This window comes from Saccopteryx bilineata, chromosome 6 (assembly GCF_036850765.1).
Source record: "Saccopteryx bilineata isolate mSacBil1 chromosome 6, mSacBil1_pri_phased_curated, whole genome shotgun sequence".
NCBI classification, from domain to species: domain Eukaryota; kingdom Metazoa; phylum Chordata; class Mammalia; order Chiroptera; family Emballonuridae; genus Saccopteryx; species Saccopteryx bilineata.
In genome coordinates, this window is record NC_089495.1 from 50,916,810 (window position 1) to 50,935,457 (window position 18,648).

Consider the following 18,648-nt stretch of genomic DNA (forward strand, 5'->3'; position numbering starts at 1 on the left):
AGAATTGATGAAAGGTCAGAGAAAATGACAACTGAAGTACCTGCTGGTCAGTTAATTCAGTGATGAGTCTGAAATTTTGGTGGGTAGTGAAGAGGCAGAAAGGATAAAGGGATTTTTCTTTTTTTTAACACATGTTTTTAAGTTACAGTTTACTTCCAATATTATTTAGTATTGATTTCAGGTATGCAGCATAGTGGTTACAGAATCATATACTTTACAAAGTGCTCTCCTTGATATTTCCAGTACCCACCTGGCACCATACATATTTACTACAATATTATTGACTATATTCCTGATTTATTAATTTTTTTACAGAGACAGAGAGAGAGTCAGAGAGAGGGATAGATAGGGACAGACAGACAAGAATGGAGAGAGATGAGAAGCATCAATCATTAGTTTTCCATTGCAACACCTTAGTTGTTCATTGATTGTTTTCTCATACGTGCCTTGATGGGGGGAGGGGAGGGGGCTCCAGCAGACCGAGTAACCACTTGCTCGAGCCAGCGACCTTGGGTCCAAGCCAGAGAGCTTTGCTCAAACCAGATGAGCCCACGCTCAAGCTGGTGACCTCGGGGTCTCGAACCTGGGTCCTCTGCACCCCAGTCCAATGCTCTATCCATTGCACCACTGCCTGGTCAGGCTGACTATACTCCTTATGTTGTACTTTATATCCCCATGACTATTTTGTAACCATCAATAGTTACAATAATTCTTTTTTTTTTTTTTTTTTTTTTTTTTTTACAGGGACAGAGAGAGAATCAGAGAGAGGGATAGTTAGGGACAGACAGACAGGAATGGAGAGAGATGAGAAGCATCAATCATCAGTCTTTCGTTGCGATACCTTAGCTGTTCACTGATTGCTTTCTCATATGTGCCTTGACTGGGGCCTTCAGCAGACCGAGTAACTCCTTGCTGGAGCCAGCGACCTTGGGTCCAAGCCAGCAAGCTTTTTGCTCAAGCCAGATGAGCCCGCGCTCAAGCTGGCGACCTCGGGGTCTCGAACCTGGGTCTTTCCGCATCCCAGTCCGACGCTCCACCCACTGTGCACCGCCCAGTCAGGCCATCAATTAATTCTTAATTGATGAAGTGTTTTTTTCAAGAAGCTTGGATGTGAAGGAGAAGGGAGATAAGCGACTAGTATTACAAAGGATAAAAATAAAATAAGGGCATTATTTGCTTGCTCTAACAGTAAAGCCCCGGGTGCTTTTTTTCTTTCTTTTTTTTTTAATTTATTTTTTTTACAGAGACAGAGAGAGAGTCAGATGGATAGACAGGGACAGAGAGACAAGGAACGGAGAGATGAGAAGCATCAATCATTAGTTTTTCCTTGCGCGTTGCGACTTCTTAGTTTTTCATTGATTGCTTTCTGATATGTGCCTTGACCGCGGGCCTTCAGCAGATTGAGTAACCCCTTGCTGGAGCCAGTGACCCTGGGTCCAAGCTGGTGAGCTTTTGCTCAAGCCAGATGAGCCCATGCTCAAGCTGGCAACCCCGGGGTCTCGAACCTGGGTCCTTCCACATCCCAGCCCAATGCTCTATCCACTGAGCCACCGCCTGGTCAGGCAAGCCCCGGGTGCTTTCAAAGAGGGGAGGGATTGAGACTATGAGCAAGAAGAGGTAACCAGGACCCAAAATGTAAGAAGGTAGCTCTAAAACAGAGGACAATGGCTTGAGTTAGAAAAAAAAGAACTCTTCCATTGGGAGGGAGAGGGGAGACAGAAAGGCTAATTACAAATGTAAATAATAAGCAAGTCTGTGTTGGAAAGATAATAAGCAAGTTCCTTTTTTTTTGAGTTAGAGGATAGGACCAAGTGAGACAGACTTCTATATGTATCTAATAGAGATCCACCCTGCAATCCCAGTCTGGGGCCAATGCTCAAATTAACTGAGCTATTTTTAGCACCTAAGGCTGATATCCTTGAAACCAACCAAGCTATCCTTAGCACCCAGGGCCAATGCTTGAATCAATGGAGCCACTGGCTATAGGAGGTGAATAGGGAGAGAAGGCAAAGAGGGAGGGGGTAGTGGGAGGGGGAAAGAGAGAGGGGAAGAGAAGCAGTTGGTTGCTTCTGTTGTGTGCCCTGACCGGGAATCAAACCCAGGATGTCCATACACCAGGCTGACACTCTTATCCACTGAGCCAACTGGCCAGAGCCACACATTCCTTTTTGATGCCTTCTGTTTCCCTGTAAAATCAGGGACTTGGAGGACTGAGGAAAGTGGAGAAGAATCAAATCAATCATGTTGCATGAGACACTAAGTGAACTAGGGAATTCTAGTGGGACTCCCCAGGGCTGCTGAGCACCCACACATACACCTGCATCCTCCATAGCTGCCTCAGGAGAACCACCTTTGAGGTCTTTCTCCATAGCCAATTCTGCCACAGAACCTGCCTAAACTCTGCAAACCACTCGGGACAAAACAACTATGCTCTGGCAATGTAGTTGCCAGTTCTATGAACTGTTTTAAAACATCTCTCTTCTGTTTTTGGCATTTCTGTGGAATGCATCAAATATAAACACCATCTTGAGCCAACTGAGCATGTGGTTTTAGAACACGTAGGCCTCAAAACATCAGACCAGCCTGCGTTAGCCTGCTTGGTAAATGCTCTGCAGCAATAAAGCCCCGGGGCACTGATCATACCACAGCGCAACCGGCCTGGGTGAGAACACGGAGCCTGCAAGAACCTCCCCATTTCCCAGTTAGACTGATGTTTGCAGAGCTGAGAGAAAGGTCTTGCCCACCTAGGCCTTAATCTACTATAAATGGATGAGCTAGAAGGAGCTCCTTTCATTTCTAAGAAAAATAGGATTGCTGCTTGACTAGAGTCAAAGCATTAACGTTTGATATATAGGCAGGGATATAGGGAAGCATTTGAACTGAATCAGATTACCTTACACAAATCACTTGTTCATTCAACCAAAGTAGAACAGAAATAAGTTCCAGAAGAGTTAAAAAGGTAAAAAGCACCCTAATCTTTCTTCCACTGCCAACAAATTTCTAGGGGTCCACAACTGTAATGATGTATCTCTAACCCCACCGTCAACCCCTTCGACCAAGCCACTCATCCCTGCTCGCTCTAAAAACATGCTGCTGACCTCCAGAGCACAACTACACACCCACCCTGCCTGACTGTCAAGGGATTTGGTTAAAATGAATGAATGTCAGAAATGTCATTCCCAGTGAGTAGGACTCACCAAATCAAGGAACTTCCCTGCCAGAGATTCAAGAACGACTGGAAGAGCTTGCTAGGCTGCCGTGACAAAGGACCACAGGCTAGGCGGCAAGGACAACAGAAACTGATCGCCTTAGTTCTGGAGGCTCCGGGTGTTGCAGATTTGGTTTCTCCGGAGGCCTCTCATTGGCTCACAGATGGCTGCCTCCTGCTGTGTCCTCACACGGTCTTTCCTCTGGGAACACATGCCCCTGGTGTTTCCTGGCTATCTCCAATTTTCTTCTTAAAATGACACCAGTCAGATTGGATCAGGGCCCACTCTACTAGCCTCATTTTAACTTTATCACCCCTTTAAAGGCCCTATCTTCAAGTACAGTCTCATCCCAAGTACTGGGCCTTAAAGCTTCAACATACAAATTGGGGGGGGGGGGAGCACAATTCAGCCTATAACAGCTATTTTCCACCAGTTGGCTTCAACACAGCTTTCTAGTGTTGAAGTTTCTAGTCAACATCTCCTGCTTGCCTAGATTTTATTCAGACTCCCTATTTTCCTCCAATCCTCTATTAATATCTGGAATGTGCTCTCTGCCCTAAAATACTGTTAAAGAAAATGCCTGGATATCAAATGCAAGGCAAGACAAATTGCGGTTCCCAAAGCCTTATTCTTCTTTCCTTCAACATTTTCTGCCTTATTATTTCTGTGAGTGACATTTTAGTTGGATTTTGTAAGCAACTGAAATATTTGAGGGTACTTTGGAAAGAGTCTTATTAAAAGAGAGTCAGTTACCTGATATCAGACAGGGGGCAAAAAAAAAGAGACTGTGTCTTGAGCACCTACTGTGTGCCAGGCACTAGTAAGTGTTCTATACATTCTCGTTTAATATTCATAATAATGTGGTCATTTTACCAGGAAGGAAGCCAAACTCAGAAACCCTATTTATGTTGCCCAAAGCCACACGGCTGGGGTTCAACATTGAGTCCATCTGACTTTAAACCTGGGCTTTTTCTGCAACAAATTATATGCCCCTCAAAAAGATAAAGGACTCAACAACAGTTCAGCTCTCGTCTTCGGGTTTAAAAATCAAAACATAAAACAAAAATATTTCCCTATCAACTATAACATATTTAGGAGCCAGATAAAATAGGTTATAGAAAACTAGACAGGATTGAGAATTCATTGCAACAAATTAGTCTTTCTTCAGGCTGACTCCCAAAAGAAATTTTGAATTTTTGTTTGTAATATTTGTTTGAATGTAATTTTTATATTAATCTTAATTATTTTATTAATTTTACATTTGTTTATATTTAAAAGATATGTAAAGTATGGCTTTCCTTTTAAAACCTACTAGAGTTTTCTGAGTCTGGTCAAAATAGAGAAGAGGAACTGGATCTTTCTACAGGAAACAACCAAAAAAAATGAAAAAAATATATAACATGACAGATCTGGATACTTGGGGCACCAGACAATGAGAAACAGTGATTTCCTGAGCGATAACTAAATAACCATGATCACTTTGGCCCTGCCTTTATCTTGAGCAAGTTTCTAGACTATAGTGCAGGGAGGAAGAAACTGGAAATATCCATGAGTTGAAGAGATGGGGCTGAGAGTGCAGGGGACCAAGGTAGGGAGAGTCCACAGGAGAGTTCCAAAGAGGAGAAAGCTCGCTCCAGAAAAAGCATTTAGGAGAGCAGAGAGCATTACCCTTGAGCAATCAGCTGAATGTTGATCAACATATGCTTGTGAAAAAAGTACCCAAGATTGGGGAAAAAACCCAATGAAGAGTTTAGAGGTAACAGTGCCTGGTGTTGACACAGGGCCAGGAATATTACCTATTTTCACCAGGCAGACTGGAAGACCTCATGACTCATGGGCATTGGGTAGGGTATTGAAGCGTCATCCCCAGCAGCAGGGATTGTACCCTACCCTAGTTCCACCTAACAAATCTTAAAAGCCAGATCAGGGAGGATCAAACTGTTTCCAAATAACTCAAGTGCATCCCAGAACACTCAATACAATTTATATAAATATAAAGCTATTCAGCACTCAACAAGGTAAAATTCACAATATCTGACATCCAACGAAGAAAATCACCAGACAGATAAAGAAACAGGAAAATATGGCCCATACATACTTGGAATAAAGAAATCAAATCTGACCTAGAACTAAAATAAGTGTTAGAATTAGTAGAGTACACAAAGACAGTTATATCTATATTCCCTATGTTCAAAAGGTTGAGATATGGAAGATATAAAAAGAACCCAAACCAAACTTCTAGAGATAAAAACTACATTGTGTGAAATTAAAAAACACACTGTGTGAGATTAACAGCAGATTAGACATTGCAAAGGAAAAATACCAATGAACTTGAAAACCCGGCAATAGAAACAATCCAAAATGAAGAGAGAGAAAAATTACCCTAAAAAAAGTAGAGAATCAGCCCTGGCCGGTTGGCTCAGCGGTAGAGCGTAGGCCTGGCGTGCGGGGGACCCGGGTTCGATTCCCGGCCAGGGCACATAGGAGAAGCGCCCATTTGCTTCTCCACCCCCCACCCCCTCCTTCCTCTCTGTCTCTCTCTTCCCCTCCCGCAGCCAAGGCTCCATTGGAGCAAAGATGGCCCGGGCGCTGGGGATGGCTCCTTGGCCTCTGCCCCAGGCGCTGGAGTGGCTCTGGTCGCGGCAGAGCGACGCCCTGGAGGGGCAGAGCATCGCCCCCTGGTGGGCAGAGCGTCGCCCCTGGTGGGTGTGCCAAGTGGATCCCGGTCGGGCGCATGCGGGAGTCTGTCTGTCTCTCCCCGTTTCCAGCTTCAGAAAAAAATACAAAAAAAAAAAAAATTAATAGAGAGTCAGAAATTTGTAGAACAATTTTAGCAGCCTAATATACATGGAATCGAGGCCCCAAATGAGAAAATATGGCAAAGGAGGGACAAAGGATAGGAAAAAGTATTAAAAGAAATAATGGCTGAAAATTTTCAAAGTTGATGGAAAGCAATAAACCCACAGATCCAGGAAACTCAGAATATCCCAAGCAAAAGAAATGTGTGTGTGTGTGTGGGGGGGGGCGGCATAAAAGTGCATCATAATCAAAATGCTCAAAAGCAGTGATAGACTGAAAATCTTCAAACCAGTCAGAGAAAAGAGACATTACGTACAAAAGAATAAAGATAAACATGGCAGGAGATTCTGTCAGAAACAATGCAGTGAAGCAAAATTTTAATTTTCTGGGAGGGAAAATTCATCTCAGACTTTTGTACCCAGCAAAAGATGCTTTTTAAAAAACAGAAAAAATAAAGACTCTTTCAAATATATGAAAGCTGAGAAAATTCATCATTCACAGACCCATGTAACAAAATGGTAAAGAAAGTCCTTCAAAAAGAAAGAATGTTATCAGATGAAAATTTGTGTCTACACAAAGGAATGAGGAATACCAAAATGTTAACTGCATGGTATATATGTAAGATGTTTTAAAGATTTTGAAAATTATTTATATCTGTATAAAAGACAATAAAAATAGTAGTAATGTGAGGTTTATAACTTAGGAAAAAGGAAACTGTATGCCAACAATAGCAAAAAGAGCAGCAAGAGGAAAATGAAAGTATACTATTGAAAGTTTTTATACTGTATGTGAAGTGGCATAATATCCCCAGAAGGCAGGCTCTGATAAGAGACAGATGTATACAAACTCCAAAGCAACCATTAAATTGACAAATCAGACTTATAGCTTATAAGACAGCATAAATGGTAAAATGGAATCATCAAAATATTCTATTAATCAAAAGGAAGCAGAAGAAAAAAAGAATGAAAAGACAACCAGAAAACAAATACAAGATGACTGGTTTAATCCATATCACCAATGCAGTTAAATGTAAATGGTCTCAACATTCCAAATTAAAAAGCAGGATTGTCAGACTGGACAAAAAAGGCAAGATCCAACCTAATTGCTTCCTATAGAAAATGTGCTGCAAATATAAAAACATAAATAAATTAAAAAGAAAAGGACAAAAAAGGTATATCATGCTAACAATAAGTTTTAAATACTAAAGAAGCTCAATTTGTATCAGACAAGGAAAATAAATATCAGAACAGATAATGTCACTAGGGATAAAGAACATAATTTCTTTCTTTCTTTCTTTCTTTCTTTCTTTCTTTCTTTCTTTCTTTCTTTCTTTCTTCTCTCTCTCTCTCTCTTTCTCTCTCTCTCTCTCTCTCTCTCTTTCCCTCCCTCCTTCCCTTTCTTTCTTTTTAGTGAGTGAGAGAGAGAGAGAAAGAAAGACAGGGATAGAAAGACAGGAAGGAAGAAAGATAAGAAGCTTCAGTTCTTCACTGTGGCACCTTAGTAGTTCATTGATTGCTTTCTCATATGTGCTTTGACGGGGGGCTCCAGCTGAGCCAGTGACCCGTTCCTCAAGCCAGTGACCTTTGGGCTCAAGCCAGTGACCATGCGATCATGTCTATGATTACTCGCTTAAGCCAGCAACCCCACGCTCAAGCCAGAGACCTTGGTGTCCCAGACTATTGCTCTTCACTGTGTCATCTCCTGGTCAAGCCACAATTTCTTAATAAAAACATCAATTAATTAAGAGGATATAAAAATTTTAAATATTGATACATTTACTTTCAAACTACATGAAGCAAAAACTGATCAACCTGCAAGAAGAAACAGGCAAATTCACAATTTTAGGTTGAGATTTCAATACCTCTCTCTAGCCCTGGGAAGGGCAGTCACTCCCCAGTCAGCAAGGCGCCAGGTACCAGAACATCAAGAACAAAGAAAACAAGAAAATACGGAAAGAAAAAAAATCAGCAGTTGCTATGGGCTCAGAGGGGAAAGAGGGGATTTTCAGGGCAGTTAAGCTATTCTTTTTTTTTTTTTTTTAGATTTTATTTATTCATTATAGAGAGGAGAGAGAGAGAGAGAGAAGGGGGGAGGAGCAGAAAGCATCAACTCCCATATGTGCCTTGACCAGGCAAGCCCAGGGTTTCGAACCGGCAACCTCAGTATTTCCAGGTTGACGCTTTATCCACTGTGCCACCACAGGTCAGGCAGTTAAGCTATTCTTTATGATACTCTAATGCTAGAGTCATGTCATTATACATTTGTAAAAACCTATAGAATGTATAACACGAAGAGTGAAACTAATGTAAACCTTGAATTATAATAATTATAATTGGCTCATCAACTGTAACATATATGACATTAATGCAAGCTCTAAATAAAAGGAGTCACTGTGTGTATGTGAAGGGAGGGCAGTAGATGGGACCACCCTGTATTTTCTTCTCATTTTTCCTTTAAACCTAAAACTTCCCTATAAAAAAGTCCATTAATTTAAAAAGACAAAATAACAAAATGAAAACAAAATCCACTTATCTTCCTTCCTTTCAGCTTAAGAAACAAAAGATAACCCTTAACTCCATTTTTCCAGGGATCTGCCCTTCTCCCAGACTCTCTGCTCACGGAGAGCTCTGCCTCCTCTGGGACCTGCCCTGTCAACACAGCCACTGTCAATCAGACCATGGTGCTGCCCCACGGGACGACCGAGTCCATAAGCTCACCTCTGCTGGCTTCCCAAACTTTGACCTGCCCTTGATCCTACAATGTTCTCATCCTTTACACCAGCCATGGTCAGCAAAGAGCCCCTCGTGGCCTCAGATGTCTGCAGTTAGACACCCAGGAAGAAACAAGGTCAGGTGGCTGGACCTAAGCATAGACGAATGTCTGTCGGACCCTAGTGGGGACGGAAATCTCCTGTCATCTCCAGAGCGATGCTTTCTGCGATCTCTAGACAGACAGTAGGAAGGATGGCTGCTGCTATGGACTGACTGTGCCCCTTCCTGAATCCATATACCGAAATCTTAACCCCACTGTGACTGTATGTGGAGATAGGGTCTTTAAAATGTAATTAAGGTTAAATGAGGGTATTAGGGTGGGTCCTTGATCCAACAGAACTGTGCCCTTATAAGGAAAATCCCTCCTACCCCCCTCCCCCACCCCCCACCCCCGCATGTGAGGCCGAGTGAAGAAGGCAGCCATCTGCTAGTCAGAAAGAGGGTCTCACCAGAATCTGACCATGCTGGCACCCTGATCTCAGACATCCAGCCTGCAACACTGTGGGAATAAAATGTCTTTTTGTCCAAGCAACCCAGTCTATGGTATTTTGTTATGGCAGCCCAAGCTAAGACACCTACCAATGGCCAACTTTTCCCCTGGTGCGGAGAAGGATATAAAATGAATGAAAAGATGCCGATCTTCCTGAGCTTTACCAATATTTATGTATCAGAGCACCAAGCAATGTGGCTTCAATAAAAGAATATTCGGCCATCCTCGTTGGTTCTTGAGCTATAATGGCAAGCATAAATCACAACAGATAACTGAGTGCCTACTATGTACTAGGAATCCAACTGAACTCATCATTGTAAAGTATCTGAATCAATCCTCATGATAACCTAGTCAAGTTGTCATTTATTAATCTCAGAAGTTCAGAATTCCCCCAGTTGCTAAACAACAAGGCAAATGTTTAAACGGAGGTTTATAGGCCAAAATACAGTGCTTTCCCCCCTATCCTCAGGAGGCTAATAAGATAAATCTTACTTATACACCTGTCTCTGCTGCCAAGGTGTGTGCAGCTCTTTGAGATGAGGAAGGTAGCTAAGTGCAGCTGAGAGGGCTTGCACTGATGCAGACAGGCCTGCGTGTGAATCCTGCTTGCCAACTGTGTTTTACACTTCCTTGTTAAGTGTTGGGCAAGTGATCTCTCTGAATGTGAATGATAAAATACTTACCTCGGAGAAATACTATAAAGCAGAGATCGGCAAACTAATACCCATGAGGCAAGTTCAGCCTACCACGTGCTTTGATACAGTCCATAAAAACTCCATAAACTTCCAATGCCCATGCCATAAAGAAAGTTTGATTAGAACACAACCGTGCTCATCTGTTTACATATTGTCCATGGTTGTTTTTGTGCTGCGCTGGCAGAGCTGGGTGGTCGCCATGGAGACAGTATTGCCTGCAAAGTCCAGCATATTTACTACCTGGCTCTTTTTTTTGCCAATCCCTCATAGGAAAAAGAAATGAGATGCATTTAAGTTTATAGCAGATCTCACGGCACATAGAGACTCAAAAACAGTTCTGTGAGCTCAGGCCAATGGCAACTTAAGGTCTTTCTGGCCTTTCACCGGCCTTTAGACTGTAGGTACCAATTAGCTGGCAGGGTCTTGATTCCTGGGATCAATTGTGTTTCTACCGTGGCAAGACCAACCCATTTTTAAACAGCTGATTAAGAGACGTCTCTACTCCTGTGAGGCGATCTCATGGGGATGGCTGCCCGGACTCAAGGACAAGAGCAGGCCAAACTCGCCTGCAAACCCAGCACTCAACTCGACTAATTGACAAGTCACGCACAAGTCTGGTTCAGGGCAGAGCATAACTGATCACTCACTAATTACCACTAGTGTAGTTCCAATCTTGAGAAAAACATCTCAGACCATGTGAAAGCACCCGTGTTCCTCTTCAGATTTTTTAAACCCTTACTGTGAAGAATGCTCTCATGTGGCTATTTATTATACAGATCATGAGAAAAGGGGTGGAAGGCTGGGCTGGAATGCAAGTCACCTGAACTTACCACCTAGGGACAAAGGTCCGCAACCCTGCATGCCAGAGACTGTGGGGGACAACTAGTTTTCCATGCATCATGCACAGATGAATGGCGAAAATTGTGTGACAGCCCATTGCTGGGCCGTTTGAGGCGAGCCTTGCTTTCTCTTGTTTGGGTAGATATGTGAGCAGCCTCTCAAATGAAGCTTGAAAAACATAATAAACACAACAGTACACAATGACAACAATGATGATAACACAGCATTATTCACTGCAGCATTATCCATAGGAATGTAGGGGTGGGAGCAACCTAAATGTTCATCAACAGATGAATGGATAAGCAAAATGTGGGGTATCTGTACAATGGGATATTATTCAGCTTTAAAAGGAAGGAAATTTTGTCATATGTGGATGAACCTTGAGGACATCATGCTAAGTGAAATAAGCCAGTCACAGAAGGACAGATGCAACATGACAGAGAGTAGAACGAGGGTGGCCAGGGACTGGGAGGAGGAGAAAAAGGAAGTTGCTATTTACTGGGCATGGAGTTTTAGGTTTGTAAGACAGAAAAGTAGGGATCTACTGCACATCAATGTGAATATAGCTAATGCTCCTGTACTGTACACTTAAAAATACCTAGGATGCTAATGTGTGTATGTGTGTGTGTGTGTGTGTGTGTGACAGAGACAGACAGAGACAGAGACAGGAAGGGAGAGAGATGAGAAACATCAATTCTTCGTTGCAGTTCCTTAGTTGTTCATTGATTCTTTCTCATATGTGCCTTGACCGGGGGGCTACAGGAGACCGAGGGACCCCTTGCTCAAGCCAGCGACCCTGCACTCACACCAGCGACCTCAGGGTTTCCAACCTGGGTCCTCCGCATCTTAGTCTGATGCTCTAACCACTGCACCACCGCCTGGTCAGGCACCTAAGATGCTAAATTTTATGCTATCTGTTTTTGACCACAATAAAAATAGATAACGATGATGACAATAATATTTTTCATAACTAACACTTTCTGAACACTTTAACATACCCCAGATGAGACAGTGCCAACAGATATATCGTGTTTGATCCTTTCAAAATCCCCACAAGGTGGGCACTAAATCCCTGTCCTGCCCACAGGCGGAGCGAGGCTCGGGACGCCTGCCGCCTGCCCTGGCCACCTGCTGCTGGGAGGCACAGCGCGACTTGGGGCTGGCACTCTGCCCGCAGAGCTGCTTCAGCTACTCCGCCACGCCACCCAGACGGAAGGCCAGCATGTCGACAGGCTCTGGGAAGGAGACAGAACTGTGTGACAGAAATCTGAAAGTTTTAAGCGGCTTTACTGAGAGCAGAGGTAAAAGTCCAGCTAGAGCTGACTGTTCTCACGGGTAAGTGGCTCTTCCTCAGTTCATCCAATCGAGATTTATCCTTGCCTTTTCCAAACTAGATCCCATTAGCTAGCCTCTGGGAGTATTTTGGTCATTATTTCTGCTCCTGTGTGCTTTTACTTCATTGCACTTTGGTGGTAGATTTTTACTACATATATAATAATAGGTAGCCTGACCTGTGTTGGCGCAGCGGATAAAGCGTAGACTTGGAACTACGAGGTCGCTGGTTCGAAAACCCTGGGCTTACCTGGTCAAGGCACATATAAGGTTGATGCTTCCTGCTCCTCCCCCCTTCCCCCTTCTTCTCTAAAATGAATAAATAAAATATTTTTAAGAAAAGGTTTACACACGCAATGCATGTTATAATGTACAGCTCACTGAATTTTTACAAACCGACTGCACCCATGAAACCAGCACCGGGATCAAGAAACAGAAAGTGGCCTATATGGTGGTGGCACAGTGAATAAACAACAACCTGGACTGCTGAGATCGCCAGCTCAGATCTGGAGGCTGCCGGTCTGACCCCTGGTCCAGGCATGTACGAGAAGCAATCAATGCACAATTAATTAAGTGGAGCAATGAATTGACGCTTCTATCCCTCCCCACCCCTCAAAAAAAAAAAAGGAAAAGGAAAAAAGAAACAGAAAATGGCCAGGACCCCAGGAACCCTTCGTGTGCCCTTCTGCAGTCTCTCCCACTGCCCCCACCTAACATCACATATCAATTTTGTCAAAACAACTCAGTTTTCAAATTTTGTGGAGCGGTGACTGAGAGCATAGGCTTGTATTTAGATTAGAATCACATCAGAAAAGGGGTTTATAAGTAAACCTAACACAATGTCTTGCACAAAGTTTATTACTCTCTAGAGCAGGTGCTGGCAAACTACTGGTTTCTGTATTGTAAATAAAGTTTTATTGAAACAAAGCCATATCCATGTATTTGTCCATGTCTGCTTCTGTACTACAAGGTCAGACCTGAATACTTGCAGCAGAGATCCTTGAACCTACAAAATCTAAATGTAGTATTTACTGTCTGACCCTTTACAAAGAAAGTTTGCTGATCCCTGCTTTAGAATGTGAGCCATGTCACTGTTGTCCCACAGGGACTGGAACAACCTGGCATGTGGTAAACACTCATGTGGTAGCTTTTATTTGTATTATGTGAGACAAACACTTTCCTCACGTCATCATTAATGGGTTCTCTGAATTGGGCAGTTGAACATATTCCTATACAGTACTATAAGGAAGCAGTGAAACCATAAAAATCAAGCCTGATAAAATGAACCATGTCAGCTCTGGAGGTACTCAGGGAGATAAATGGGTTTGTAAATCCTAGAAAAGAGAGCACCCAGAGTTAACACAAAAGGCACTGAACTTGAGGTCAGAAGAATATGACTAGAATCCCAGCTCTGCCATTAGCTAGTTGGTTGGCCCAGATATGGAACAATTCTCAGAGTCTTAGTGCCCTCAGCACCACTAATTTACAGTTTAGAAGGGTAACTCCTGCTGGATCGGAACAGGGTAAGACTAGCACCAAAAAAGCCAGTAGGACCTTGCAGTACTTCAGGTAGGGTTGTTAGAAATAATGAGATACCAGATCTTTAAGTGTTCTGAAAATCATTATTTTAACAAAATAACTTTATGAGTCAATGTTTTATAGAACTTGCTACATCGTACTGTAATTATTTGTCTCTCCTTCTGTGTTCCTAAGTTATGTGATGAAGTATAATGGCTGACACAGTGTAGGCACAAAAAAATTCTTAAGATAACTAAATGAATGTGGAATTAGATTTGGCTACTTTGCGGTCATTTGCCACATCAGAGGAAGGACTGGCCATCAGGGAGGTTCAGACTGAAGGTATCACTAGAAAGAGGAAGAGAACATTTGGAGGTAGGAATAAGTTAAGAAAACACAATTTGCATGTTTCTAGGTACATGATGGATTTGCTCATTCACCACCTATCTCCTCTTCTGCCTGTTCCTCCTTCCTTGCAATTCTGTCTTCTCTTGCTTGGTGACATCTCCCTCTCCTGGTTTGTCTCCGTTCTATCTGTACCTCCTTGGAGGGCCCGGCCTTTCTGTCCCTTCCTTAAATAACCACTGGTGTTCCACTCTTGCCTCCTTTTCACGTTCTACACTCCTCATCTAGTTTCAGAGCTTCAATCATTATTTAAACTAACTGTATGCTTCTTGAATTTCAGCTCAGATCTCTTTTGTGTGCTCCAGGAGATACCCCTACTGCCCCTCCTGGTACCGCCCACTGGCCATCTCCACTGTGGTGTCCACTCCCCTGAGGTAGCGTGTCTGTGACGGAATCATGCCTTTAGCTCTTTTTTAAAAATTAATTAATTAATTAATTTTTTAATTTTTCTGAAGCTGGAAATGGGGAGGCAGTCAGACAGACTCCCGCATGCGCCTGACCGGGATCCACCCGGCACGCCCACCAGGGGGCGATGCTCTGCCCCTCCGGGGCGTCGCTCTGTCACAACCAGAGCCACTCTAGCGCCTGGGGCAGAGGCCAAGGAGCCATCCCCAGCGCCCGGGCCATCTTTATGCTCCAGTGGAGCCTCGGCTGCGGGAGGGGAAGAGAGAGACAGAGAGGAAGGAGGAGGGGTTGAGAAGCAAATGGGCGCCTCTCCTGTGCGCCCTGGCCGGAAATTGAACCCGGGACTTCCGCACGCCAGGCCGACGCTCTACCACTGAGCCAACCGGCCAGGCCAGCCTTTAGCTCTTTATGGACATGGTCTCTCTGAGGCTCTCCATCTCCAGTGACGGTGCCGTGGTCCACCCACACGGCAACGTGGGAAAATCAAGCTACACGGAGCCCCGTTTCCCTCACAAGCCCATCTGTTCAAGCATATCCCCACCGCCCCAACCCCCCAAATCCCTTGAATTCACCCACCTCCCACCTCCCTGCAGTCCCCACTGCAATTCTCCCTCAGTTCCGTCCAGCACCATCTCCTACCTGAAACGCTGGGCACTCATGACAGCTTTCCTTACTCCAGTCTTGTTCTTCTCCAACATGACTACGGTTCTCTTTCTAAACCATTCATCAGATCATATCATGTTTCCTTTCAAATACATTCATAGTTTCCGAACTACATTAGCTTGGTATAGAACTGTGCCAGCCAACACAACAGCTGCCAGCTACATGTGCCTACTAAGCACTTGGAATATGCCTGGTCTGTGTCATAGATATACTAGATTTGAAGATTTGGCTTAAAAAAGTATAAAATATCTTACAGTTTTTTGATATTAAATGTTAAAATGATAATGTTTTTGGATATAATAAATTAAATATACTTTAAAATAATTTCACTTTTTTTTTTTATTAAGTGAGAGGTGGGGACACAGAGACAGACTCCCACATGTACCCGGACAGGGTTCTATCCAACAAGACCCCTACCAGGCAATGCTCTGCCTGTCTGGGCCACTGCTCCATTGCTCAGCAACCGAGCTATTTTAGCACCTGAGGTGAGGCCATGGAGTCATCCTTAGTACCTGGGGCCAACTTTGCTCAAACCATTCAAGTTATAGCTGTGGAGGACAAGAGAGACTGTGAAAGATGGAGGGGGAGGGAGGGTGGAGAAGCAGATGGTTGCTTCTCCTGTGTGCCCTGACTGGGAATTGAACCCGGGACTTCCACATGCCAGGCTGACACTGAACTGCTGAGCCAACTGGCCAGGGTCAATTTCACTTTTTAAACCACTAAAATTTTTTCAATTGATTTGAGGGGGTGGGGGGAAGAGAGAAAGAGAGGTAAAGAAGGAAGAAGGAAGAGAGAGAGGAGAGGAGGGCAGAAGGGAGAGAACCAGAGGGAGAGAAAGAAACAACAACTCATTGTTCCACTTTGTTTTTCCATTTAGTTGTGCACTCATTGGTTGCTTCTCATATGTGCCCTGACTGGGTATTGAACCCATGACCTTGGTGCACTGGGATGACTCTATTCACTAAGCTACCCAGCCAGGGCCTGAACCATTTGTAACATAATGGCTAGAATATTGAAATTATGTATGCAGCTCATATTATATCTCTGTTGGACAGCAATGCTATAAAAAGTCCTTACCTTTCAACCACCTTCCTCTTACTCTCTTCACCTGAGCCCTCTTCCCCTTACTTCTGTACTCCCTCCATCTGCAGGTTCCTGAATGGACTAGTTGCTTTCTGCTTTTTGTATATGGGGTACCCCTCTTTCCAGAACATTCTTTACCCTCTTAGGTGACTTCTACTGGCCTTATGGTACTCAGTTTTGCAATATCTGGGATGGATTTCCTAAACATAAATGCTGTTTGTTGTCCCCACTGTCCAATGCCCCTGGTTCCACTGGAGCACCTGTCACTTGCCCTGTACTGGTCACTGAATAAACCTGATGCTTCACCTGGATTATACATTCTCTGCATCTTATTATTATTGGGTCTACAGTGCAGTGGTCAGCAAAAGTTCCAGGTACACAATGTATAATAAAAAAATAAACAGAAATACAAGCAATGAACTTAGAACCTAAAAGGATACCTAATAAAAGATAGATTCATATACAGCTTAAAAGCGCCATTAGCCAAAAGAGGTTCAAAAAAAAGAAGGGAGGGAGGGAGGGAGGGAGGGAGGGAGGGAGGGAGGGAGGGAAGGAAGGAAGGAAGAAAAGAAGGAAGGAAGAAAAGAAGGAAGGAAGACCAATAAGCTACATATTTTTTTGTATTTTTCTGAAGTGAGAAGCGGGGAGGCAGACAGACAGACTTCTGCATGCGCCCAACTGGGATCCACCAGGCAAGCCCACTAAAAGAAAATACTCTGCCCATCTGGGGCATTGTTCCGTTGCAACTGGAGCCATTCTAGTGCTTGAGGTGGAGGCCATAGAGCCATCCTCAGCACCCGGGCCAACTTGCTCCAATGGAGCCTTGGCTGCAGGAGAGGAAGAGAGAGATAGAGAGAAAGGAGAGGGGGAGGGGTGGAGAAGCAGATGGGTGCTTCTCCTGTGTGCCCTGGCTGGAATTGAAACCTGGACTTCCACATGCCGGCTGACACTCTACCACTGAGCCATCCAGCCAGGGTAGTAAGCTACATTTTAAAAGAACAATATGACATACAGGGTGGAGCCAAAGTAGGTTTATAGTTGTTCATACGAAAATACAATTAATAAATAATAATACAAGAATAAACTGTGTTTTGTGTATTCACAACTGTAGACCTACTTCTGTCTACGCCCATATCCAAACTTTGAAATGGTCAAACCTATGGATTAGGCAAGTCCGTGCCTTTAGACCTGAATTACTGAAATACTTGGCCATGAGTGCAAACATAAATGTACTAGTATGTTCACTGTAGCATCATTTGTAGCAGCAAAAGATGGGCAACAACCTAAGTATCTGATCATTATTGTTATAATAGAGTCTGTAAAGTATGGCATATGCATTCACTAGAATAGCAGGAAACTGTAAAAAAGAAGGAAGTGCATTCTGTGTCCTGCAAAGGTAAGATCTCCATGATATATTATTGGGAAAAGGTATGAAAAATTATAGGAGTGAAGGAGAGAGAGTATATGTTTGTGTGTATATGAATAACACTGTTATCTCACATCAGAGTATTCCAAAAATGTGTATTTATGTATATGTATACACAGACTTTGATCAGAAGGACACACACAAGAAACTGGTCCTGGTGGTTCTGGAAGAAGAGATGTGGGGAAAGGGTGAGAGGGAGATGGTCTTCACTGTGTACTCTCTCTGAATTTGCTAATGCTGTGCACACATTAATTTCAGAAAAAGATCAGGAGCTATTATTCTGGGTGGTTTTCCTCCATATTTCTGCATGGTCAAGGAAAAGTCCCAAAGACTCCCTTCTCCCAATTCAAAACAGATAATAAAATAGCAACAACAATATGACATCACCTACCGTGATCTTTTTGTGGTCAGGAAACTCGAGGCCAAAATAGTCACCTTCCACGAGGTTGAGGTGGTTACAAACTGCATCCAGCAGCACTTTCCCCGGGGCTCTTTGCTGGAAGAGAAACAAGCAGAGTCACACCCTGAGCCAGCAGGAGGACACAGTGCCTGATACCTCTCCCTACCACACACTCTGTCCCCCATCGTTAACATCTTGCATTAGTGCAATATATTTGCTTTTAACTACTGAGACAATAGTGATACGTTACTATCACCTGAACTTCATTGTTTACATCAGGGTTCACTTTTTGTGTTATTAGTTCTATGTGGTTTGACAAATGTATGATATCATGTCTCCACCATAACAGTACCATCATCCTAAAAATTCATTGTGCTCTACCCATTCAACCTTCATCCCCCTCCTCCTTAATCGCTGGTGACCACTGATCTTTTTACTGTGCTTATAGTTTTGCCTTTTTAAGAATGTCATAGAGTTGGAATCAAAGTACGTAGACTTTTCAGACTGACCTCTCACTTAGCAATGTACACTTAAGCTTCCTTCGTATCTTTTCTTGGCTTGATAGCTCATTTCTTTTTATTGCTGAATAACATTCCACTCACTGGATGGACC

The 18,648-nt window shown here is 43.4% G+C and overlaps 1 protein-coding gene across 5 annotated transcripts in view; it reads right to left on the reverse strand.

The window, feature by feature from the left end:
• FARP1 (FERM, ARH/RhoGEF and pleckstrin domain protein 1) overlaps nucleotides 1-18,648 on the reverse strand; it is a 352,772-nt gene that overhangs the window by 99,863 nt on the left and 234,261 nt on the right. For all 5 annotated transcript variants that reach the window (XM_066238046.1, XM_066238050.1, XM_066238049.1 and 2 more), the window contains exon 3: nucleotides 18,028-18,132. In XM_066238046.1, coding sequence (XP_066094143.1) covers nucleotides 18,028-18,132 — 105 coding nt within the window. The remainder of the gene's footprint in view (nucleotides 1-18,027; nucleotides 18,133-18,648) is intronic.